The sequence below is a fragment of the Hyla sarda genome, chromosome 5, assembly GCF_029499605.1.
Source record: "Hyla sarda isolate aHylSar1 chromosome 5, aHylSar1.hap1, whole genome shotgun sequence".
Classification (NCBI taxonomy): Eukaryota; Metazoa; Chordata; class Amphibia; order Anura; family Hylidae; genus Hyla; species Hyla sarda.
The window spans coordinates 271,670,692-271,698,106 of NC_079193.1; the positions used below are offsets into that span (position 1 = coordinate 271,670,692).

The window sequence follows — 27,415 nt, forward strand, 5'->3', positions numbered from 1 at the left end:
GCATTAACTTAACCTCCAAATTCCCCAGATCTCAAGGGCATCTGTGGTATATGCTGAAAAAACTAATCTGATCTATGGAGACCACACCTTACTCCCTACAGGACTTAAAGGGTCAATGGGGAGGTTTATCAAAACCTGTGCAGAGGAAAAATTGCCCATAACAACCAATCAAATTTCTTCTTTTATTTTTATAATGACCTCTGTAAAATGAAAGACACAATCGGATTGGTTGCTATGGGCAACTAGGCAACTTTTCCTCTGCACCGGTTTTGACAAATCTCCCCTAATGTGTTTTGGCTGCACACGTAGAACATAAACCATACTAGATAGGTGGTTTAATGTATAACAAGATGTATACAAGACTTTTTACCTATCCTAGGGACATGTCAAAAGTTTTAATCGGTTGGGGTCTGAGTGTTCACGATAGATCAATAGTTTGAGCTGTTTCTCCCCACTCTGTGTGTGAGAAAGTAGACAGACCCATGAGCTGTCTATTAAAGTCCACCTCTTGACACACAGACAGAGCACATGCTGAGGGTGCAATTCTCCCCACTTGTTCTAACAACTGGTGGGGGTCTGAACACCCAGACGCCGACTGATCAAATCTTTTGACATGTCCCTAGGACATGGACTGGTTCTTATAACAATGCACAGATACAGAAAGGCTTTCACAAGTGCAGTTTTGTTGCAACTTTTGAAGCCAAAACTAGAAGTAGATTTGAAAACTCCTCTTTGATTTGGCCTAAAAACTGGATTGAAACAGCAAATTTGAAAGCCTCCTTTGAAAGCAATTAATTTAATGGAAAAAAAAAAACAAGCTTTGCATTGATATGATTAATTGATAAATTGAATTTATTTTCTTTTGGAAAACAATTCCAGTAATCTCCAGGTTTAGACGGCAGAGTAAACAGTAATAACAGTAACATACATGTTGGGTTAACAGATTTGAGAATTTTGGCTGTGTGTAATCATTAATATAAAAAAGGAATGAAAAAAAGGTAAACAAAAAAGTTTGGACACACAAAGCAACAAAAATGGTCCGGAAAAAAGTCAGAGGGACAATCTACATAACGACTATTGCATATATGGTAATGCTATCTGCCATACCGCAAGGCTTACAAATATATATATGTATGTACGTATGTATATATTTATATAGGCCTTATTCAAGATTTTTTTTCCATTTAATGAGAAAAGCTTTTTTTTATATTTTGTGCAAGAATCTTCTGCTGCAGTATAAAAAAATCTTCAGCTGTTTTATATTAAAATGACAATTAAAGACCAAGATCTACTGGAAAGGCAGTTGGAATACAGCTGGAATATAAACAATCCTTTTCCTAGTTTGCCTGCGAAGAAGCACATTTAGGTCAGCCTTTTTCTTCCCAGGTTTTCGATTCCTTCTCCTTGAATAGGGCCCAAGTCGGCTGTCTTTATAAGACTATTTTCATATTGAACAACATAATACATGTGCAACACTGTATATACAATAAGTTTATCCGGTGCTCAAAAGTCTAAACACATGAACATCCAACAGTTCCAATAATACAAGTTTTATGGTAAAATACAATGCTTTTTGGGATAATATACATAAACAATCAAAGTTTCGTGCAAAGAATAAAATGTGTTCCCTTTTCTGTGCCTCCAAATGATCTTCAGATGAATCTGTTTTTTGCATTAACTGCTATGTTGGGTCATTGTGTGGTTCTGAAAGACAAAAAAAAAAGAAAGAAAAATGACTCAGTATGTAGTCTGCAGCTCCCATGCCAAACATATTTAAGCATTCCTTCAAGAAAATAGCTGAAAATGCTATGCATGGAACGTAATCAAGACTATAATAAATATTTAACAGTGAATTCATATTGCCAGGAAGAGGTAATACCACAACAACTGATCAATAAGGCCAGGATATGTAGAAACATCTCAAAGGGAAGGGTTAATTATATATATGGATTGCACAAGATTTGGTCAGGTCATAGACAGTATTTCGCTCCAGTTTAAGAATACAGAGATGCCAAAGTTTCAGACATGTTTGAAGCACAAATCCTTGAAATATTATATAAGGTTATAGAACTATTAAATTAATAAACAAGACCATGTCTTTACAGTAGCAGTGAAATACTGTTATAGAGGCACAGGATACATCAAATATGTTATACATATCTAAGCATATATATAACAATTAGTTAAGTATTTTTGGTGGAACATATTGACCCAGTTCTTCGGCTCCTCTTTGGGTTACTGTTGAATCCAACATGGTAGCCCCCCTACTCCCTTCCTGTGTTAATGAGCACCTCTTCTCCTGTCTCTCATCTGGTTCCCCCCTCTGCTCTAGTCACTCTTTATTTCCTTTCTCTATGGTGCCTGATCTGCTTTAAAGGGGTACTCCCACCCTAGACATCTTATCCCCTATCCAAAGGATAGGGGATAAGATGTCTGATCTCGGGGGTCCCGCCGCTGGGGACCCCCGCAGTAAACAGGTGGGTGACGCACAAAAAACAGGTGGGTGCCACATGCAATACTGTGTGGGGTCCCCAGCGGTGGGACCCCCGAGATCAGACATTTTATCCCCTATCCTTTGGATAGGGGATTAGATATCTAGGGTGGGAGTACCCCTTTAAATTTGATCTTCACCTAGCACCTCTCTTTTACAACTCTCCAATAAATACTCTGATTTTCTAGTGCAGAAACGTCTCCCTACCATTGCAGCTCCACAGCACTGCCCACAATTATTCCTCTGAACATAAAGTAAACGTGTAGATGCAATGTTTTGTTGTGATCCTTGTACAGCTTTTTTTTTCCTCCAAGCTGCATTACATCGAGAACTTTCACTTTACTGCTACCCTTCAACCAAAACTTTTCCTTCTCAGCAAGTGTTCTCTTATTTTAAGTCTGTAGCCACTGTTGAGCACTGTCAGTGAGTATGGAATCCTTGGATGTCCACTTTATACTACCTAAATGTTTCCCACTGTATGTCTCTTTACTGAATGTCTTGGGGGCTCTTGGGATTGTGCTTTATTGTAATTGTTGTTCTTATATTTTTGTACTGTACTGTACTGTTATTTGATTTACCTTGTTTACTATACTCATGTTTCTGGTATCTGTGCATTTATGCTTATGGAGAATGAAGAAAGGATTGTCTAGCGCTTGACTCTGGGAACAGGTACTTTATTGGAATGCCATGGAGAACAGACAAGTACACGAAAACTTGACGTGTTTCGGCTCAAGTCACTGAGCCTTAGTCATATCACTTATCTTTTTGGCTTATAATAAAGCTTCACTGTTTAAAACATAAAAGAACACATACTGCTATAGAATGCTAACTAACCATTACTATTCCTGTATTATAATTTGTTTCATCTCAGCTCAGTTGCATACATACATTTTGAACCTAAAAATAAAGAAAACATGTCATTTTTACTGTAACGTGTACAGCGTTAAAAATTGCTGTTTTCTTTTCATTTTGTCAACACAAATATTTTTGTTTTGTTTTCCCATATGTGTATGGTAAAATGAGAAATGTCATTACAAAGTTCAATTAGTTGCACGAAGAGGACAAAACAAAAATGCAAAAAAAAAAAAAAAATGTTACAAAGGTCTTTTTTTTTAACTTGTTAAGGATGCAGGGTGTACAGGTACACCCTTGCATCCTGGTCCTTAAGGGACCTGTACGCCCTGGTCCTGTTACCGGTGTTTAAAGCATGCTCATGAGGTGAGCACGCCTCCAACCGAGTGGATCTCGACTGCTATCAGCAGTCAGGTCCCAGGGTTAATGTCGGGCACTGCCAATCGGGCTGATGCCCAGCATTACCCCTTTAGACGCCGTGATCAAAGTTGATCACGGCGTCTAAACTGAAAGTAAAATGATCCCACCAGCTCAGCAGTTTTAACTGCGATGTCCCGATCAGCTGAGAGGACAACGGAAGGTACCTTACCTGCCTCCTCGCCGTCCGATCGGTGGTCTGATGCTCCCAGCCATGCAGGGTGAAGCAGCAGTGTAGCGATAACACTGATCAATGCTATGCTTTGGCATAGCATTGAACAGTGTATGCAATCAAAAGACTGTAAGTGTTAAAAATTTTTTTATAAAAGTGAATTAACGTATATACTCAAGTATAAGCCGAGTTTTTCAGCACGATTTTTCGTGCTGAAAACACCCCCCTCGGCTTATACTCGAGTGAACTCCCCCACCCGCAGTGGTCTTCAACCTGCGGACCTCCAGAGGTTTCAAAACTACAACTCCCAGCAAGCCCGGCCAGCCATCGGCTGTCCGGGCTTGCTGGGAGTTGTAGTTTTGAAACCTCCGGAGGTCCGCAGGTTGAAGACCACTGCGGCTTTCGACATCATCCAGCCCCCTCTCACCCCCCTTTAGTTCTGAGTACTCACCTCCGCTCGGCGCTGGTCCGGTGCTGCAGGACTGTCCGGTGAGGAGGTGGTCCGGTGGGATAGTGGTTCTGGGCTGCTATCTTCACCGGGGAGGCCTCTTCTAAGCGCTTCGGGCCCGGCCTCAGAATAGTCACGTTGCCTTGACAACGACGCAGAGGTGCGTTCATTGCCAACGTACTTCTGCGTCGTTGTCAAGGCAACGCCTCTATTCCGGGCCGGAAGCGCGGAGAAGAGGCGCCCCCGGTGAAGATAGCAGCCCGGAACCACTATGCCACCGGACCACCTCCTCACCGGACAGCCCTGCAGGACCGGACCAGCGCCGAGCGGAGGTGAGTACTCAGAACTAAAGGGGGGTGAGAGGGGGCTGGATGATGTCGAAGGCCGCAGTGATCTTCAACCTGCGGACCTCCGGAGGTTTCAAAACTACAACTCCCAGCAAGCCCGGACAGCCGATGGCTGCCCGGGCTTGCTGGGAGTTGTAGTTTTGAAACCTCTGGAGGTCCGCAGGTTGAAGACCACTGAGGGCGAATGATGACAAGGGGATGATGAAGGGGGGATGTGCGGGATGATAAGGTGATGATGAAGGGGGGATGTGCGGGATGATAAGGGGATGATGAAGGGGGGATGTGTGGGATGATAAGGGGATGATGAAGGGGGGATGTGTGGGATGATAAGGGGGGATGTGTGGGATGATAAGGGGATGATGAAGGGGGGATTGTGGGATGATAAGGGGATGATGAAGGGGGGGATGTGTGGGATGATGACAAGGGGATGATGATGAGGATGTTAATGACGGGTCTGGATGATGACAGGGGGGATGATGTATTTCCCACCCTAGGCTTATACTCGAGTCAATAACTTTTCCTGGGATTTTGGGTTGAAATTAGGGGTCTCGGCTTATACTCGGGTCGGCTTATACTCGAGTATATACGGTAACCTCTTCCATAATAAAAGTGTTAATCACCCCCCGTTTCCCATTTTTTTAAATAAAATAATGTAACAAAAAATAAAAATAATCATACATGGTACCGCCATGTAAATGTCCAAAATATTAAAATATAAGGTTAGCTAAACCGCACTGTCGATGGCGTACACGTAAAAAAAAAAAAGTGCATTTTTGGTTACTTCATATACCCTAACAAATTAATAAAAAGCGATCAAAAAGTCCCATCAAAACAAAAATGGTATCGATAAGAACTACAGACTATGGCACAAAAAAATTAGCCCTCATATAGCCTACATAAATTGGATATCCTTGTGACCGTATGGACCTACAGAATAAAGATAAGGTGTCATTTTTACCAAAAAGTGCACTGTGTAGAAACGGAAGCCCTGAAAATTTTCAAAATGGCGTTTTTTATTTATTTCACCCAACAAATACGTTTTTTTTTGTTTCGCTGCAGATTATGTTATAAAACAAGTGATGTAATTACAAAGTACAATTGGTGACGCAAAAAACAAGCCCTTATATGGGTCTGTAGGTGCAAAATTGAAAGTGTTATGATTTTTAGAAGAGAAGGAGGAAAAAAACTAAAGTGCAAAAACTAAAATTGGCTGGGAACTTAAGAAGTTAAAGGGGTACTACCATGCTGACAACTTATCCCCTATCTAAAGGATAGGGGATAAGTTGCCTGATCGCATGGGGTCCCGCCGCTGGGGACCCCCGCGATCTCGCACGCAGCACCCACTCTCATCAGGCCCCGGAGTGAACATTGCTCCGGGTCTGATGACTGCCGATCACGGGGCCGGAGTATAGTGACGTCATGGCTCCGCTCCCATGGGAAGTCATGCTCCGCCCCCTCAATGTATGTCTATGGCAGGGGGCAAGACAGCTGTCTCGCCCCTGCCATAGACTTGCATTGAGGGGGCAGAGCGTGACGTCACACGGGGCGGAGCTGTGACGTCAAGATCACCGGCCCCGTCATCATACCCGGAGCGGATGTTCACCCTGGGGCCTGATGACAATGGGGTGCTGTGTGCGAGATCGCAAGGGTCCTCAGCGGCGGGACCCCATGCGATCAGGCAACTTATCCCCTATCCTTTAGATAGGGGATAAGTTGTCAGCATGGCAGTACCCCCTTTAAACACTAACTCCACCTTTTAGGTTGCTAATAGTTGCTCAAAACAATCAGAAACCAGCATATGCTGAAACATATGGGGGGACATTTATAAAAGCTTACTCATGTATTTTTTTAGCCGTTTTATTTTGCTTAATGTTTTGCTTTCGTGCAACAAATTTATTAAGTCACACAGCCTTAACACATTTGTCACACGTAAGCAAATCAGCTGTTTTCCTCCATTCTGTTTTCCATTTTGAGATTTTGCTCATGTAAGTAAAATCTGCAAGCCAGGGTTGAGCTTGAGTAAATATATGGCATTTTTTGATGGCGAGCGACTTTTTGCGACAGTCGCAAATCTCTAACCACTGCAAGTCATTTTTTAAAATTTGCATACATAAGCCAAACAGAATTTTCTTGCTCTTCTCGCTTGGCCGGTGAAAAGTCTCACAGAAAAGTGCCTAGTTGCACGTGCGGCATTTGAGAAACAAATACAGTGACCCCCCGACCTACGATACTTTTGTATGTCGGGGCCATCGCATAAAGGGCTATCCGGCAGCGCAGACTGCTTCAGCTGCCAACGGATAGCCGTTTACGGTGCCCTGTGTGGTCCGCTGATGATCACTTACCTGTTCTCGGGGCTCCGGCACGTCCTCTTCGGGATCCCCTGCATCGCCGGCTCTCTCTATCGTCATCATCACGTCGCTGCGCACGCCGTCCCGTCATCCAATAGGAGCGTCGTGCATAGAGACGTAATGGCGGCGACGGAGAAAGAAGATGCCGGGGAAGCAGAGGCCTTCCCGGAGAGTCGGGGACACCCCGGGGACGTGGCGACAGTGATGGAATGCAACATCCAGGGCAGCGGTGACGGTCCGGAGCGGCGGGGACACGTGAGTATAACCTCCAATACCAGTGGTCTTTAACCTGCGGACCTCCAGATGTTGCAAAACTACATCTCCAAGCATGCCCGGACAGCCTTTGGCTGTCCGGGCATGCTGGCTGTTGTAGTTTTGCAACATCTGGAGCTCCGCAGGTTGTAGACCACTGTCCTATAATTTACATTGCACGGATCCCTCAACATACAATGGTTTCAACAAACGATGGTCCATTTGGAACGGATCACCATCGTATGTTAAGGGGTCACTGTAGAAGCAAAAAAATAATAAAAAAATCTACTAAATGCTTTTATAAATGTCCTCCATGGTAATTATTATGTTGAGATGGGGCTTTCCAAAAATCTTTTACCACTTTACATTCCATCAACTATGCAGCATTTTAGGTACTTCCATTTGGGACCGCTAAAAGTACCCAAATCTGCAGTTGTTCCATTTTAACAACAATATAAATAAAGCTTAAGCTGTGCCTTTTTAGCCAACATAAAAGTGACAAGCTGAATGAACAGACCCTCTCCGAGCCGCTATATCTATATGTCTAACTCCAGAAGAAAGCAGCAGAAAACGGGAGACATACAGAACATTTTTTTTTTCCAACAGATGGTGACAGCACTGGAGCAGCATGTTATTTTTTTCCATAGTTCAAGAACACAAACAGAAGTAATTTATCATTACTGATTAACTAATTATGGTCGACTACGTGCCTCTGATGCCAAGGATTCTATCCACCGCAAACAGAATTCACTTTAGTGAGACGACAAGCGTTGGCATTCACCCGATGTGGAACTGCAAGTCCCATCATCCCTTGCCTGCCGTGGCATTGTGAGACTTGTAGCTCCACAGCACTGCCCACCATTAATTACATTGATTATCTCTATTCCTCTGAACATAAAGTAAATGTGTAGGTGCAATGTTTTGATGTGATCCTTGTACATCCTTTCTTTTTTCTCCAAGCTGCATTACATTTCCACAGACACAAGGCTTTCAACGTTGTGCTCTGCCTTTAAGCGTTCTTCTTATTTCTCTGCTTTTTTTTTTCTTCCCTTACAAAAGCAATTGCTTTCCAACAGTCCAGATAATAAGTCTTTTGACCTGCATTCTACTCTGACCTATTAAGGTCATCCCTATGCTAAGGCATATAGCTGATTTCGGAAATGCCTGCAAGTCCCGCATTTCATCTCCTGCCCACTCAGAATAAAGCTCTCTTTAAATGTGTGTACGAGTCCCATCTGACCAGGGAGGCATCCCTGTTGTGGGCAATGGAGGGACAGAAGCTTCTGCCTTTATTAATGAATGCAGACCATTATGAGTCTGGCTGGCTCCTGCTCTGTTCCCAGAAGCATATACTGTACGTGACTTAAAATGTTGTAATATTGACACAAGCGAGTCGGGCACCCCTAAGGAAAATTACTCCTTGGATATAATGTAGGCTCGTAACAGCTCTAAGAGTACAAAATACAATCCTTAGGGATCAGGCTGACATATACCGCATTCTACTGAGTCCCTGAACATTACAAAGAATTTCTTTGTGAAGGAATTCTCAAGGACAGCATTAAACTGAGTTTTGTAGCATCGTTTTGGCTCCGAGCTCTCGGCACTAAATCATTTGCTTTGAATCAATGTGAGCGCTATATCATCTGCATTAATCGATGAATTTGGTTCAATACATGTTCTATTAAATTATACTTTCTAATTGAGATTTTCTAGCACTGCCCCGTGCTCCTTCCCATGTTGAAATTTTCAAGTAGTTAAAGACAGGTTTAACATCTTGAACTTTCCAAAAGAAATAAGGTAAATATATACCAAAAAGGTGAAGTTTTTAAGGTTGCCTTTTTCTTGCTAAAATGAAAGAATATTTGTTGTGTGTTCAGGAATAACAGCAATGATATTACTGAATGAGAACCTGCTTTACTAAAAGATAGGTATTTTATGGTACCCATAACATTGGAAGGGTCAACTTGGACTTCCCATACATACATTTTGCTTCCTTCATTTAACCTGAGCAGAAGAGATCCAAATCAAGGAGTACATATATAAAAATACTGGCAAAAAATAAAAACATTGGGGGAAATATTCAAAAGCTTGTGTTATTAGGGCTCTTTATTTTGCTCCTCAAAGAGTGTTAACTGTGCCTCATTTTCAGAAGTTTGTTTAGTCTTTTGAAAATTTGGGGCAAATAGAACAAATAGCAAATCATTTAATACCAAGTATACTTGGTATTAGTTGCAACACTTTGAGCACCAGAAAGTGGTGCTAAACCTTTGAAAATAGGGAGATAATAGGGAGATAATAGCTGCCCTCACAACCCAACCACCAAACACCACACCTAGGAGCCAAGATAGCACGTATTCCAAATTCATCAATCAACAGGAGTCACTCTTCAGAATGCACGAGTACCACAGAGATCACTAGCTCATGCCCCGAGTGGAAGTATTACCAGCCAGTTTACCATATGGAGTAAAATAACAGAAGAAAAAAACAAAGAGCCAGCGCTCAATGAAAAGAAATAACCAAGAGCCAGCGCTCAATGAAAAGAAAAAACCAAGAGCCAGCGCTCAATGAAAAGAAAAAACCAAGAGCCAGCGCTCAATGAAAAGAAAAAACCAAGAGCCAGCGCTCAATGAAAAGAAAAAACCAAGAGCCAGCGCTCAATGCAAAGAAAAAACCAAGAGCCAGCGCTCAATGAAAAGAAAAAACCAAGAGCCAGCGCTCAATGAAAAGAAAAAACCAAGAGCCAGCGCTCAATGAAAAGAAAAAACCAAGAGCCAGCGCTCAATGCAAAGAAAAAACCAAGAGCCAGCGCTCAATGAAAAGTGCAACTGTATTCTAATCAGTTTCCATATATGACCAGATCCCACCATGGAACCTACATCACTGTGTTTGTGTGTGTGTGGGAGGGGGGGGGGGGTGTTTAGGATACAAATTCCACTTCCACCCCCTCCTGGGTAACCATACATTATCCCTTCTCGATTTTCCAAACATCACCATGGATGTTAGCCACCAGTTTCATAGAGTTCAAATTCCATCTTATACTTCAAACTCATGTATACAATTCATACATACAGTGTGAGACCTGGTTGTAACACGTTTCGGACTTTACAGGCAGGTCCTCCTTCCTCAAGCATAATGATTTGTGTTGTAGTGAGCCAATACAGTGGAAGAGAGAACTAGTGCACTGCAGCCCTCTCATCACTGTTTACTTACTACATTCTCAGGGGTGGTCACTCATCACCTGGCTCAGAACATGTGTATGATGGCCTATTGGTAAGCAGTGATGCTGTTACCCACTAGAGCTGTGCATCAGTGTGCAGTATGTGATTGTGCCTGATTGGTTAAGGCTGCACACACACATCCCTCATCTATATTCATTGCTTCTCTAACCATGTGACCTGCTTAGCTCTCTCAAGGCAGCTACTCTCACAGCTCACACAGGAAACAAGTCCAGGAGCTCCTGATCTGTGTAGTTTTTTGCACATCTCAGCTGGCTGTTTATTGGGGCTATGGGGGTCCAGAGATTTTTGCCATACACTCTTTTTTTTACTATTCTTTATTGAGACTTACTAAAAATCAGATTACACATAAGTTATTGCTGCATCATTACACAAATGAGGTGGTTATCACTAAACCCTTGCCACATTACCATTCAGCTCAAGGCCACCATCAGTCATATTTTGGTCCACTTTTCTTACAAGTTTTCTGAGGTTTTCTTATTTGCAATAAAAAGAACCCTAAAATATGTTGCCTTCTCCACATCATATTATTTATTTGATATCAATATGGGACTATCTCCAGGACCCTTTTTACAAATCTCGCCCAAAATCACCAGTGGTGACCAACCCAGCCAATTCAATAGAAGCACATGGCTTACATTTCTAGCCTACTTACTGGTGTACAGCCCCTGGTGCCCAGCCCTGTTCCCTGAGGTGGTGCTGCAGGGGACCTGAACACTTGCTGCCAGGTCCAACTGAAAATTACAGCTAATCCCTGGGGACCCAGAAACAGGATAACCTGTGATCAGTGTCTTTTTAAGGGACCGTTCTATTAAATAATAGTCAAAAGCAGACAGCCCCCTTAAGTTCCTTTCCAAGTAACACCCAATATATACTGTATAACTGTCTACAGTATATTTCACCTCAGCATAAGGTTCATCTGGAAACTGACTAAAACCCATATTAAGCTCAAGAAAGCTCTACGAAGCTTCACTTCCAAGTAATATATTCAGAGATTAAGACAGCGTTGTTGAGACAGATGTGCACATGTGCCAGTCTCTGCTCGTCTTTAGGTTCCGCTGTAATGTTTAATTTATTACATTTGTGCTTTCCAACCATATATCTGTGCACGTCTCTGCTGTGTTCATTTTCTCTGCTTTCATTGTATATCTAATAAATGTCTTGCAAACTAACTTCCCGTTTGGCACAATGCAGATGTCTTATCCTTTGTGGGTAAAAGTTTCCCCAAATGTCCACACAACACATTCTTTGTGCCGGTGTTGTATTTCATGCCCCTCTACACTCAGCTTCAATTAAACTCCTACTAAATATTTAAATGCAGGGTCTGGTAATTGGTTACAAATAATGGAACCTTAAATTAATAATAATTACACCGAAATGTTCACATTCATTGTGTGTGAATGCCTTCTAATCTTTTTTTTCTGCAGAAAATACTTAATGGAACAATGCCTCCTTACATTGTTCGTTTGTTTTCTTTCAAGAAGGGGCATTTATGTGCCAACAGTTGACATATTCCTTTATAGTTCTTTGCCAGATCCGTGCATTGATTTCAAATGCTGAAGTGACTGGCGGTCTTAGGATTTAAACCCTCGTCCGCTGGATTCAAAAGGTCAACCAATTAGAAGGGGGGTGCATACAGAGCTGCAATTTGTATGCAAAGGGCAACCTTTCAAATGCGGATTCCTTGTTGCTGTGTACAAACACACATGTGAGAGGTCTTTAAATAAAAGGAACTCTTTATGTGCAGGTGACTTGGTTACAGGCGGATTTTGTACACATATTTACCCATTTCACACATTCGACATCAAATGACAGGAGAAATCACTGTCAGTGTTTCTCGAGATAAGAGTACGCTATAATCTATAGCTCCGTGCTGGAGACCTATAGAACATGACAGGATTAGTATATAGAGTGCAGATGGCATGAAAGAAAACCTTCCTTAACTTGACTTTACATCTTCTACCGAGTAATTTATAAAATGATCTATTATTTACCATAAATTAGCTCAGCATGTACACCAGACAGCTCACAAAGAACAGCTATGCTTCAACAAACTCATATTCTTCAAATTTACTTTAGGTTAGGAAAAGATACTATAGCATTATACATATAGTTCAACCCATACGTGAGTATACAACTTAAAGGGGTAGTCTGGCCCTAATACATCTTATCCCCTATCCAAAGGATAGGGGATAAGATGTATGATCGCAGGGGTCCTGCAGCTGGCGACCCCTGCAATCTGTCATTGCGCACCCACCATAGCGCTGGAGGCTCCGAGTGTGTAGCGGGACGACCACAGGGCCGGAGTATCCCCTTTGGATAAGGGATAAGATGTATTAGGGCTGGAGTACCTCTTTTAAGGGTTCACTGGTTTAACATAAGATGTTGCCCAGGAAGGAAGGAGCATGGGGTGACAAAGGGGATGTTCTTTTCTAAGAGGGGCTTTTCAATGTGTGCAAGTGCCAATTCTATATAATATATAGGTGCCTGTGTACTTTTTGAAAAAGTGGTAAGGTAAAATCTTGATATGGTGCTTTTTATACCATTGAAAATCCACGTTAGGTAAATGATCATTTAAGAGTTAAAATGAAAAACTGGCATTTAGAAGTGAACGAGTAGGTGGCCCTCTTGCTGGTTTCTACTATTCTTTCCCCCCATTTGTCACTCCCCTTAGTGATGCCACAGACATAAGAAACGCAGTATTTTAATTTCAATACTCAGAGATGTGCTGTAACTATGGAGAAACTAATCTGTGAATCTCCTATTCCTGCAATTTGCTTCTCAAAGTCAATTTTAATTCATTACAACAAAACTGCATACTTAGGGGGTAGACATGTAAGTGTTTAATTCGATGTCAAATTAAAGGCAAAATCGAGCTTATCTGAGACCAATCTACTGTGCAATGGCGAATACTTGTAGAAATTCAAAGGTAAGCTATAAACAGGCATACACAGCAATACTTCCCAGTATGAAGAGGCTGGCAACGGGAGGCAAGCTTTCTAATCAGTCCTCAAAGGAACCTGCGATAAAGAAGTGCCACTTATTCTAATTTAAATCTAATACAGGCCTTTCACCTTTACAAAATGTACAAAAGAATAGCTTCATTAGACTAACTGGGACAAAAAAAGCTCAAAGCCACTTGTAGACAACTTATAGGGCAAAAACTAAATTGTTCCATTACCTGTTATAATTATTATTACTGTAATCAAAAGAGAAGTGTAAAGGGTGTTCGCCCTCACAAATGAAATGCAAATGCTTACTCAACAAAGCACAAATTATCACAAGTATCAACTTTTTGACATACAGCTAATAAAACAAATGTGAAATTATATGGAAGAAAAACAGAATATTAATGTAAATATGTAAATTAAGTCTTAAATGTAGAATTGTGAATACTTATTTCCTAGCCAAGGATATACATTATATAATAGCATATAGTTGCTATGGAGCACATGAAAAGAAGGAACCCCAACCTGAGGTATTCATTTTACTCATCTGATGGACTGTACAGAGAGAATGAAGAAATAGCCATAGGGTCATCTCTACAATCTGTTCTACAATGAATGTGATCACGGTGTGGGACTAGTCCTCTCCATGGGTGTAAAATATGTTACCTAGGATTAGAAAACATATTTCTTTCAAAAACATTGTCCTCAAGTTGTGTGGTGTTTGCAGCCCAGTTCTATTTACTTTACAGGATAAGTATCATGAAAAACAACTTATCCCATATCCGAAGCGGGTCCGAGCAATGGGCCCCCCTGCGATCTGCTGTTTGGAGCCCCGGCTCTCCATCACAGTGGCACGTCATGACCCGCGCCCGAAGCGGGGGGCCACCACGCCCCTCCATATAGCTCTATGTGTTTCTAATCATGGATAAACACTTTAAAGGGGTACTCCGCCCCTGGCATCTTATCCCCTATCCAAAGGATAGGGGATAAGATGTTAGATCGCCGCAGTCCAGCTGCTGGGGACCCCGGGGATTGCCGCTGCGGCATCACGCTATCATTACTGCACAGAGCGAGTTGGCTCTGTGCGTAATGACGGGCGATACAGGGGCCGGAGCAGCGTGACATCATGGCTCCGTCCCTCATGACATCACGGCCCGTCCCCTTAATGCAAGTCTATGGCAGGGGGCGTGACGACCACCACGCCCCCTTCCCATAGACTTGTATTGACGGGGGCCCCTGTATTGCCCGTCATTACGTGCAGAGCGATCTCGCTCTGCGCAGTAATGATAGCGGGGTGCTGCAGCAGCGGTCCCCAGCAGCGGGACCCCGGCGATCTGACATCTTATCCCCTATCCTTTGGATAGGGGATAAGATGTCTAGGGGCGGAGTACCCCTTTAAGGCATGGACTAGGGAGGGGAAACCATTTTAATGTTTGACATGGATCTCTCTCTGCTTTATAAACACCCCTGTTCTTGGCATAAATACCTCAATATAGGACTCGAAAAACCCTTGTTGTGCAAATCAAAAGATGTCTTTTTGCATATCAAATATGTAATATTCTATGTCAGTGAACAAATCTAAAAGATTGGAAAAAAAATCCAAGAGATTTTACCCCTTCTAGGAAACCCAAACTGCTAGTCTTACCTCAAAAAAGCTCAGTATAGAGCCCTGATTAAGCACTAGGTATCACATAAAAATCATCACCACCAACATAATGTGTAATAAAAGGGAATGCATCACCTTAATTTATCAATTTATTTTCTGCTCAAAGCCATATACTGAAATATGATCTTTATTTCCAACACAGTTTCTAGCTCTTTCTATCTGTTTCTATCTTCTAAATGTTAATGCTTTTCATTCATTCATAATACATTGTTATGTGGGTGGCCATCTTGTCAAAACTGCTATTAAAGGGGTTATCAAGGATTTGAAAACCAGAGATAATTTCTTTCAAAGTCTGCTTCCTGTCTGTCTCAAGGTTGGGTGTGGTTCTGCAGCTCAGTTCCATTGAAGTGAATGGAGCCAAGTAGTAATATCACACCCAAAGTGGAGACAGACAGGGAGCTGTCTTTGAAAGAAATTAGGCCTGTTTTTTTTAATCCTGCATATTCTTTACGTCAAGTCCCATAGACATAGGCACAATATACTGGAGGGAACCTAATTAACTTGAATGGAAGAGTTTAATATACATGCTCTGTGACCTGTGAAGAGGTCATTGTGTATGGAGAGGAGAAGCTTAGCTCTGACCATCACCTTTTACTGTAATCCTGTATTTGATGATAAGGAGATTGGTGAAAAATCACATTTACACACAAGGAAGAGTAAGCTTAGTTTTAGGCTAAGTGGCCAGAATGAAAACTGAAATTTTCAGGACTATTTTATAATTATAAATATAAGCAGTATAATGAAAAATTAAAGGGGTTATCCACCATAAGGTGATTTTAGTACTTAGCTGTCAGACAGCAATAGACATGCTTAGAAAGTATCCATGCTTGTCTTTAGGCTAAATGGTTACGTTCTGAGTCAACCATAACACTGCTGCTATGTTTTTGTGAAATGGCTATTTTCTGTTGGAGTTTGCTCCCTCCAACTACAAGTCCCAGAATTCCTTGTTTGTAAGTGTGAGGTCCCTTTTCTTCCTCCCACACATCAGCCACCATACCCATTGAAGCACAGCTTAGTTTATCTTCCATGCTGTGTTGTGAACAATAGACCAGTGCTTTCTAACCTCCAGCTGTTGCAAAACTGCAATTCCCTGCAGAATCATCTCCCTCCCACCCAATTGTAGCAAAAACAGACTTCTTTGAATACCTGACTAATGATGTAATGTCTCAGGCTGTACTGCCTTTTGGGAAAACTTAAGACGAAACTAAATTTGTATGCTGTTAAAAATAAACATTGGGGCAAAAATCACAGAGGAATTACGAGACCACCATGAAACACTTGTGCAGACACTATATTATGAACTACGTTAACTTTAGAGCCCCTGTTGCACAGTCAAATAAAAAAATCCTGTAATACCCCTTTAAAAAAAACAAAAAAAAGAATAAATACAAAAAAATCTAAAATTCTTATTAAATTAATTTAAACAGTAGGCAATTTTCTGATGACTCAGTCCCTTTAAACATGTATAAAATTCTTCTTCATTGCTGTATAGCATTCCAAGCAATATGATCGCTTCTATCTTGATCTAATGTGAGCCCAGATTGGATTAATTTGCTCATGAATAATTTAAAAAGAGAGCAAACATAGTGATATGAGCTAAATAATCAAGCATGAATAATAGACTGTTCACTATAGCAATGATGAACACAAAGAAAACAAAATCCCCAAATACAAATCTAAACAGGCATACGGTGTAATTCTAATACTACTTTGGTTTTGACCTCTAAGACCTCAAACAGGGGTCACAGATAAAGAACAGTCCTCAAGACCTTCAGTCACCAAGTTAGTTCACCATGCTGACTTACCTACAAGGTGGTATCACCATGGGACACCTCTAGACAAACATTAGCAAGAAAGAGCAGCAACGGGTGAAGCATATAACATCCTGTTCTCTGTGTATCAGCTTAAAGTTCAAACCTAATACAGGCAACAGATCAATTCATTGCAAAAATCCGCCTGGGTGCATGGAGCTGCCTTCAACAGTGATCCATCAGGGAATGTCTTCGATGTGATAGTAACGATGAATTGTGGCCCGCAAGGCCAATGGGGGTAATGATAGATATCTACTGTATACAGACAGGGTTAGCCAGGATCCAAATCCCATTTTTATGATCCAACATGACAACCAGGTACAGAATTTAGACATATAAAGATAATTTTGAGTTTTAGACAATCAGAAATACTACAAAGCTCGCTCGGTTTTCAACAACATAATTCCTTTTAATTTTGGAGTCAGGTCCAAATATTCACCTGTTCCTCATTTTTCTTATAGCAGAGCCAGAATACCACTTCATCTTTGTACCCTACATTCACTCATGTATAGCTATAGAAATGTGCCTATGTAGCTTAAATCATTGGCTAATAAGGACTCTCTCTATATACCATGAACACTGAACAAAAACATATATTAACCCCTTAAGGACACGACGTACCGATACGTCATGTGTCAGCTCCCGATCTATAACGCGGGGTCACGGCATGGCCCCACGTCGCAGCGGGTCGGGCCCGGCCTCTAACAACGGCCAGGATCCGTGGCTAATAGCGCGCGCCATTGATCGCGCTATTAACTCTTTAGACGCGGCGTTCAAAGTTGAACGCCGCGTCTAAAGTGAAAGTGAAACCATGCTGGTTAGCTCAGGAAGCTGTTCGGGATAGCCGCGGCGAAATTGCGGCATCCCGAACAGCTTACAGGACAGCTGGAGGATTCCTAACTGCCTCCTCGCTATCCGATCGCCGAATGACTGCCCAGAGCCTGAGATCCAGGCATGAGCAGTCAAGAGGCAGAATCATCGATCACTGGTTTCCTATGAGAAACCAGTGATCAGTGTAAAAGATCAGTGTGTGCAGTGTTATAGGTCCCTATGGGAGCTATAACACTGCAAAACAAAAGTGCAAAAAAAAAGTGAAGATCATTTATCCCCTCCCCTATTAAAAGTTTGAATCACCCCCCTTTTACCATAAAAAAAACCACAGTGTAAATAAAAATAAAAATAAACATATATGGTATCGTCGCGTGCGGAAATGTCCGAATTATAAAAACATATCATTAATTAAACCGCATGGTCAATGGCATACGCGCAAAAAAATTCCAAAGTCCAAAATAGTCAATAAGTCCTATACGCCCCATACGTGGAAAAATAAAAAAAAGTTATAGGGGTCAGAAGATGACAATTTTAAACGTATTAATTTTCCTGCATGTGGTTATGATTTGTTCCAGAAGTATGACAAAATCAAACCTATATAAGTAGGGTATCATTTTAATCGTATGGACCTGCAGAATAAACATAAGGTGTCATTTTTACCGAAAAATACACTACGTAGAAACGGAAGCCCCCAAAATTACAAACGTTTTTTTCAACTTTGTCTCACAATGATTTTTTTTCCCATTTCGATGTAGATTTTTGGGCAAAATGACTGACGTCATTACAAAGTAGAATTGGTGGCGCAAAAAATAAGCCATCATATGGATTTTAAGGTGCAAAATGTTTGATTTTTTTAAAGGCAAGGAGGAAAAAACGAAAATGCAAAAACGGAAAAACCCTCGGTCCTTAAGGGGTTAAAGGATCATAAATTGTAATAGGTTGTTTGAGTCAGATTTGATCTTTCTTATCATTATTCATTTGCCACTTTGATGTGTACTGCTTTGAAGCCGCATATCTTCCCTATGGGGTAGATTTATGAAAACCTGTCCAGAGGAAAAGTTGCTGTGTTACACAACGCAACCAATCAGATTGCTTCTTTAATTTTATAGACGCCCTTTCAAAAATGAAAGAAGTAATCTGATTGGTTGCTAGGGGCAACTCAGCAACTTTTCCTCTGGACAGGTTTTTATAAATCTCCCTCATATGTATGGTAGAAGTCGTAGGGAATGCATGGAGGGGCCCCTGTAGCTGACACTTCTGCAATGGCTGGGATTAGAGATTACATTAATTACAATATCAATATGAACCTCGGCAAACAGTTGAACATCAGTAAAAGGATGTCTCTGTAATCTGACTGGCCCCTATCATGACATGATTTAGGGGTGCCGTTGGCTTGTCATGGCAGCTGAGGCCTCATGAAGACTCCTAGATCTTAGAGAGGTACTCCGCCCCTAGAAATCGTAACCCCTATCTAAAGGATAGGTGATAAGATGTCTGATCGCGGGGGGTCCCGCCTCTGGGGACCCCCGCAATCTCTCCAAGATCGCTCCATGGCTGTTGACAGGTCATACAGGGCGGGGCATTGTGATGCCACGGCCCCGCCCCCTCATGATGTCATGCCCTGCCCCCTCAATAAAAGTATATGGGAGTGGTTGTGACAGCCGTACTGCATTATTCAAGTACTATATATATATATATATATATATATATATATATATATATATATGTGTGTGTGATCAAGCAATTGCATGGTAAGTGTGACTAAAAAACTAAGTTTGATAAAACATTTACCCATTTCTTATTTGTAAAAATCTAAACAATAAAAAAAAAACATATCAGCAAAAAGCCTATAAAAATTTCATATTATTTATCCAGCATGGTGAACGCTGTAGCAATAATAAAAAAAATAATAATAGTGCTAATAATGCAAGAAATGCTATTTTTGGTCACCTGACCACCCCGAAAAAACTGGATAAAAGAGATGAAAAAAGTCATATGCACCCAACCTAGTACTAATAAAATTAAAGCATGCTTAAAAAAAAACACAGTTTCATTGATCAAAAAATGTGGGTCTCAAAAAGGTAATTTTTAAGAAAGCCTTTTTTTTTGTAAAAGCCATAAAACATAGCAATAACTATCAATATTTGGTAATTCCATATTTGTACAGACCGGCAAAATAGTCACAAAATAGTCATTTTTACCACAAACTGTGGCAGAACTGCATTTTTATCCTATTCCACCCAACAAAGTTTTTTGGTACATTAAATGGTGCCATTAAAAACAGAACCTGTCTTGGAAAAAAAACACAAGCCCTTGTGTAGCTAGGATGGAAAAATAAAATAGTTATTTCTTTTGGAAGACGGGGAAGGGAAAAAATTGGCTAAAACATATCCACAAACACTAGATGTATCGGGAAGGGGTTAAAGGGGTATTCCGGGCAAAAACATCTTATCCCCTATCCTTTGGATTCCGGGCAAATTTTTTTTAGCCCCTATACAAAGGATAGGGGATAAGATGTCTGATCTCGGGGGGCCCGCTGCTGAGACTCCCCTCGATCTCCCTGCAGCATCCGTTTTCTATGCGGGTGTTGCATCTCCAGTTTCGGAAACCTCTGAGTTTCCGGGACTGGGGACGTGATGTCACCCCACCCCCCTCCATTCATGTCTATGGCAGGGGGCGTGACGGCTGCTCCCATAGACATGAATGGAGGGGGCATGGCGTGACATCACGTCCCCAGTCTCGGAAACTCGGAGGTTTCCAAAAATGGAAATTCAGCACCCGCATAGAATGTGGGTGCTGCACGGAGATTGCGGGGGTCTCAGCAGCGGGCCCCCCGCGATCAGACATCTTATCCCCTATCCTTTGGATAGGGGATAAAATGTTTTGCCAGGAATACCCTTTTAATATATGCACATGAAATATATTTTGAGTGAACATAATTTCCATGTGTAGGATTATTGATGTATTTATGAATAACGCGCAGTAGAAGCATATACAAAGATATATCTCTCAGGGTAGGTATAGCATTTCACCAACCATTATAACCAGAAGCCGACAGAGTGGCTAGGCAAAGAAGCAGCTGAGGCCAAGCTCAAGAGCAAAACGGTAGGCCATGTTATAGCTATATCCAGGCTGCTGGGCCCTGTAGTTAACCCTTGCTTGAAGATGTAGATTTACTTTTCCCTCTCAGGACACTTTATAAGGCCCAGCCAAATTATTGCCACTCATCTTAATTTACCTGATGTAATCTGCCCCGGGTCAGGGGCATTGGGCATTCTAAGCCTGCTATTGATTACAGACATCTTTAGAGCAATGCCTTTGACAAACACTGTAGCACAAACACTACCAAGGCATCAATGCTACTGTATATGCAGCTAGGCATTGACAGTCCAGCCGTGTAGGAATTCTGACTAGTGCAATGATGACATCACAGGTCTTAATTATAGAAGAGGACAAGAAAAAATATATATTATAACTACATTTACAGGTCCTTATACCATCCATAATTCATATGCAGCAAACCACTGGTGTATTGTAAATGTATAAATTCAGAGCAGATTAATGTTTTGTTTTGCTCTAAACTAATAACATGTTTTGCAATTAAAACTATCACAATAGAGCATTGCATTTAGTTAAGAGTTTAATTACTGTGCTATCCCCCGGAGTAATGCACAGTAGTTCCTCCATAAGCCAAAATCAACATTTCTAGACATGTAAATTCATACTGCTTTTCTGACTTCTCTGTCAATTTACTACCATCACTAGGCTCCTTAACACTAATGGATTCTGATAGGAAGAAGTACAACTAGATTAAAATTGCATTTTTCCCAGAACATAGAAATCTCACCGATATGAGTGCTGACACCTGACATCACTGTACGTTATATATAATAAAAATAATAATGCTTGATAAATACAGAATAGCACATTCTAAAACATCTATTTTGCTTTCAGGCAAAGTCAAAGGGATCCACAGACATTACAACGGAATGGATCTGACAAGCTGAGCAGAATTACGTGTTTACAGATACGGAGGTGAAAATATAGGTTTTCCTTAATGTAGAGCATCTGTATAAAAGACATGTGCCACTAGTACTACAGTAGTCATCATGCAGTATATAATATGCGAGGATTAACCAGGAGTGTAATATATGGTGGATGTGACACAGTATGTGCTGTATAATAGAGGAACCGGATCTAAAATTTGTCCTGGGACCCACATGACTCTAGTAACGCCTCTGATAGATATAGACATATTTTAAAGGGATTTCACCTAAATTGGCCACAATTAGTTCCACTAGCTATCAGGGTGAAGTCCTACTGCCTAGCAAGTCAAAATTACACATTCCCCAACCCAAATGAAGAACAAGGTCATTATCTCTACCTAAAATGAAAGATAGACAGCGCTCCGTGGTGTGATATCGTTGATGCACAATTTAGGCTCGAGGTAAAAGAGCGCTTACCGCAAATGGTTACACTCAGCCAAGTGCAACAATGGATAAAGGCATCAATAGTGAGGCATCTGCAGCGAATCCACGTCCGAAAGAATACAGCAAAAAACAGGAACTCCAATGTGATGACGGGATTGAGAGTGCAAGACACCCAGGTGAAAGGAAATGAAGTTTATTCACCCATGATGCAACGTGTTTCATAGATAGACTGCTTCATCAGGCATCACTGATGCCTGATGAAGCAGTCTATCTGTGAAACGCGTTGCATCATGGGTGAATAAACTTCATTTCCTTTCACCTGGGTGTCTTGCGCTCTCAATCCCGTCACCACATTGGAGTTATTTTTGCTATTATCTCTACCTGCCTTTTAGTAGCTTCTTCACAACATGCCCCTCCCCCCTACCCCATAAACATGGCTGTAAGTCTAATTATTTTGATTCATCCACCAAGGCTTACCGCTTGCATCGGGGTACGTTTTCGCATAAACTTCATGATGCACCAACAGATGTTAAACCTTTGTCAGGTATTCCATCTTCTATGACCATCTCCTCATTGTTGACCTTCCTCTATGGAAGAATGTGCGCTCCCTCAAATTGGAAATTGGGGTTGAATGTGACATGTAAAACAGGCATGATTTTTACTGCCTTAGGCCCGATATGCACAAAAGGCTGAGATTTTCCCTCAGCTATGGGGAACATTCATTCCTTTATTCATAGTAATTCCATTATTATTAACCTGTTAACCCCTTGGGGACTCAGGGGTTTTCCATTTTTGCACTTTCACTTTTTCCTCCTCACCTTTTTAAAAATCATAACCCTTTCAATTTTGCACCTACAGACCCATATGATGGCTTTTTTTTGTGCCAATAATTCTGCTTTGAAATGACATCAGTAATTTTACCCAAAAATCTACGTCGAAACCCAAAAAAAAAATCATTTTGTGACAAAATTGAAAAAAAAAAACCAAACAAACGCAATGTTGTAACTTTTTGGGGCTTTCGTTTCTATGCAGTGCATTTTTCGGTAGAAATGACACCTTATTTTTATTCTGTAGGTCCATATGATTAAAATGATACCCTACTTATATAGGTTTGATTTTGTATTACTTCTGGAAAAAATCATAACTATATGCACGAAAATTAAAATATTTAAAAATGTCCTCTTCTGACCCCTATAACTTTTTTGCGCCGTGATCTGACGTTTTTATTGGTACCAATTTTGTTTTGATCAGACTTTTTGATCGCTTTTTATAAAACTTTTTATGGTATAAAAAGTGACCAAAAATACGCTATTTTGGACTTTTTTTATGTGTACGCCATTGATCACATGGTTTAATTAATTGCATATTTTTGTAGTTCGGACATTCATGCACTAGGCGATATCACATATGTTTATATTTATTTTTATTTACATAATTATTATTTTTTTTTATGGAAAAGGGGGGTGATTTAAATTTTTATTAGGGAAGGGGTTAAATCACATTTATAAAGGATTTTTGTTTTACACTTTTTTTTGTAGGGGGTTATAACATGCAGTACATAGATTGCCAGCACTGATTAATGCTATGCCATAGCATTGCATTGATCAGTGTTATCGGGGGTCAATTGCTCAAGCCTTGATCTCAGGCTTAGAGCAATCAATTGCAGATCAGACACGGAGGAGACAGGTAAGGGACCCTCCTCGTGCATCCTAGGTAATGGAGACCACAGTTTCACCGTGGTGGTCCCTATCAGCCCGGCTGAGCTGCCAGGAATGCTTTTTTAATATTGTAATTTAGTTTACATTCAAGTTTACCGCCGCATCTAAAGGGTCAATACCGGACATCACCACGATCGGTGATGCCCGGTATTACCCCCGGTCCCGACCGCCGGGACTGACCCGATATCACTGCGTGTTCCCGCCTTCTATTGCTGAAGCGAGTGCTGGGCGTACAGCTACACCCTGCGTCCCCAAGAGGTTAAGGACAAAGTGCGTACTGGTACACCCTTGTGTCCTGGTACTTAAAGGGGCACTCCCGTGGAAATTATTTTTTTTTATTAACTGGTGCCACAAAGTTAAACAGATTTGTAAATCGTACCTTATGAAGATAAAATGACAAGGCACCCGGACACTTCTTGCCAAACTTGCTACTTTATTGCTGATAGTGAGGCGTACAAACAAGGATGCACTACACCTTGCATCCCCGCTTGTGCACCTCGCTATCAGCAATAAAGCAGCAAGTTTGGCAAGTTTAATTAAACTGCACGGTCCATGGCATACGCGCAAAAAAAATTCCAAAGTCCAAAATAGCGTATTTTTGGTCACTTTTTATATCATGAAAAAAATGAATAAAAAGCGACCAAAAAGACCGATCACAGCGCAAAAAATGAGCCCTCATACCGTCCGTATGCGAAAAAAAAGTTATAGAGGTCAGAAGATGACAATTTTAAACGTATTAATTTTCGTGCATGTAGTTATGATTTTTTCCAGAAGTACGGCAAAATCAGACCTATATAAGTAGGGTATCAATTTAATCGTATGGACCTACAGAATAAAAAGAAGGTGTCATTTTTGCAGAAGAATGTACTTCGTAGAAAGAGAAGCCCCCAAAAGTTACAAAATGGCATTTTTTCTTCAATTTTGTTGCACAATGATTTTTTCTCCCATTTCACTGTAGATTTTTGGGTAAAATTACTGATGTTATTACAAAGTAGAATTGGTGGCGCAAAAAATAGATTTTTAGGTGCAAAATTGAAAGAATTATGATTTTTTAAAGGTAAGGAGGAAAAAACAAAAGTGCAAAAATGGAAAAACCCTGGGTCCTTAAGGGGTTAAGAGCAAGAGCATACTTGGATCCTTAAGTCGCTTAGACAAGAGCGCAGGAGTTGCGCTTGCTTCAAAGCAGTGAGTTTGGCCTCACACTCACTGCTTGTGTCGGGCAGTGATCCTGACATTTAACGCTTTAGACACCGTGATCAATGTCGATCACGATGTCGAAAGTGAAAGATGCCGGCAGCTCAGTGGAGCTCATGGAACCTCCGCAATGTGATTGCGATGGTGTTGTGAGCCAAAATGGCGGAGGAGGGTGCTCTTACCTGCCTCCTGCCACCTGATCACCGATTTAATGAAGTAGCCTGACTTAGCCAGGCTATATCAGTGGATCGCTAATCACACTGTCTAATGCTATGCCATATCATTATACAGTAAATGCATCTAATGATTGCATATGAAAGTCCCCTATGGGGACTTAAAAAGTGTAAAAAAAAAAAAAAAGTTTCTAAAATTATATAACCCCCCCCCCCCCTAATAAAAAATCAAATCTCCCTTATTTTCTTTATATATATTTGGTATTGCTGCATGCGTAAATGTCCAAACTACTAAAATATAATGTTTATGATCCCGCACGGTAAATGGTGTAAACGTAAAAAAAATACCAAACATTGAAAATACAGATTTTTTTATCACATCATATATCGAATTTTTTTTTTTAATAAAAAGCGATCCAAAAGTCCCATCAAAACAAAAATGGTACAGATAAAACTACAGATCACGGCGCACAAAATTAGCCCTCATACATCTCAGTATACGGAAAAAAAATATGCATGCCAATTTTGCTAAAAATAAGTTTGCATTTTTTAAGTAGTGCAATAATAGTAAAACTATAAGTATAGTGCATAGTATACTCGTGTATACTATACAGGAGCCAGGAATCCTGTCACCAGACTGACAGGACTCCCTGCTCCTATAGCCCCTTTGGGTGGTATACAGTACATACAGCTATCTATAGATAGGTGTATATATAGGGGGACATGTATCAAAGATTGGGAGTAGTCGTACCTGCAGTTAGGGTTAGATCACAGCGGGTGTCACTCCGTTATCTTCACATCACAGATTTGCATATGCCGCTGAGAGCTCTGAGTGGCCAACACCATCTGGCCAATCACAGCTCTCAGCGGAAGATATGAATCTGTGAAGTAAAGAGAACTTCACATCACAGCGGAGTATAGTGCGGGCAGGGGACCAGACAAGTGCAGCTGGCCGCCGGCTTCTATAGCTTATACCAAAGCATCGCAGTGGGTGTCAGAAGTGACACCCACTGCGTTCTGTCTATTAGTACAGGTACTACTGCTCCCATTATGGAAAAATAAAAAATAAACACATTTTATTAAACACATATTTTAAATACATTACTAATAAAAAGTTTTACAAAATGAATTATAAAAAATATATTTTTATAATTAAATGGCCCCTTTCTACATAAACACATTTTTTTAAAGGTACCCTACGAAATTTAACAAAAAAAGGTATCTCCATCACATTTTTGGATAGCTAAAGTCCAAAAAAAAAAAAAAAAACGCCTGCAAAAACGCCAAAGATAAAACCCACATGGCATTTTTCTTGGCGTTTTTTCACTCCCATAGACTTCTATGTGAGGAAAATGCCAAGATTTTTTCGAAAAAAATGGCGTACTCTGAACGGATTAAAAAAAACACCAAATGGATCTGGCATTTTGCAGTTCACTATTGACTTGCAGCTAACATCTGTCCGGGGCGTTTTTTCATAGAAAAAATGCTGAGCGGCAAAATGGGCATTTTTAACGGCGTTTTTGCATGAAAAACCTCAGTGTAATTCCAGCCTAAAAGGAGAAGAGGAAAAAACTAAAATGCAAAAATGAAAATTGGCCTGGTCCTTATGGCCAAAATGGGCTTCGTCCTTAAGGGGTTAATTCCATCTCACCACAATAGGTGTAAAATCTATCTACCAGATCTTCTACACATGATCTGGCTGGGAAAAAGCAATAGCTCAAGCTAATTTACACTGTGCAATGGCTATACAATGCAACCCTCTAAATAGTGTGCGGGGATATGTAGAGGAGTTGAGGAGAGATGACACTGGTATAGCTCAGAAAGGAATAGCTTGGCACTGGCCAGATTAGTCTCCTACACATAGGGAATTTATTAATAAGGTTAACTAAGGTTTCTCTAGAGAAGGCATACATACTGAGGGACCAATTAAAAAATATAAGAACATTTGAGGAAAAGGGTTAGGTTTTCCTGGAGTTGTCCGGGCCTATTGTATCTTATTTGGAAGAGGGCACTAATGTCCTTAACTTTATAAAAAAAACCTAAGCAAAAGTGTTATAAAAATTATTAGATGTGTTCTATAT

At 40.8% G+C, this 27,415-nt stretch overlaps 1 protein-coding gene across 3 annotated transcripts in view; it reads right to left on the bottom strand.

Moving 5' to 3' along the window:
* Positions 1-829: 829 nt before the first annotated feature.
* Positions 830-27,415, bottom strand: part of ZNF521 (zinc finger protein 521) — a 405,801-nt gene continuing 379,215 nt past the window's right edge. For all 3 annotated transcript variants that reach the window (XM_056521752.1, XM_056521753.1, XM_056521754.1), the window contains one exon: positions 830-1,704. In XM_056521752.1, the coding sequence (XP_056377727.1) occupies positions 1,675-1,704 (30 nt within the window). In that variant the 3' untranslated portion in view covers positions 830-1,674. The remainder of the gene's footprint in view (positions 1,705-27,415) is intronic.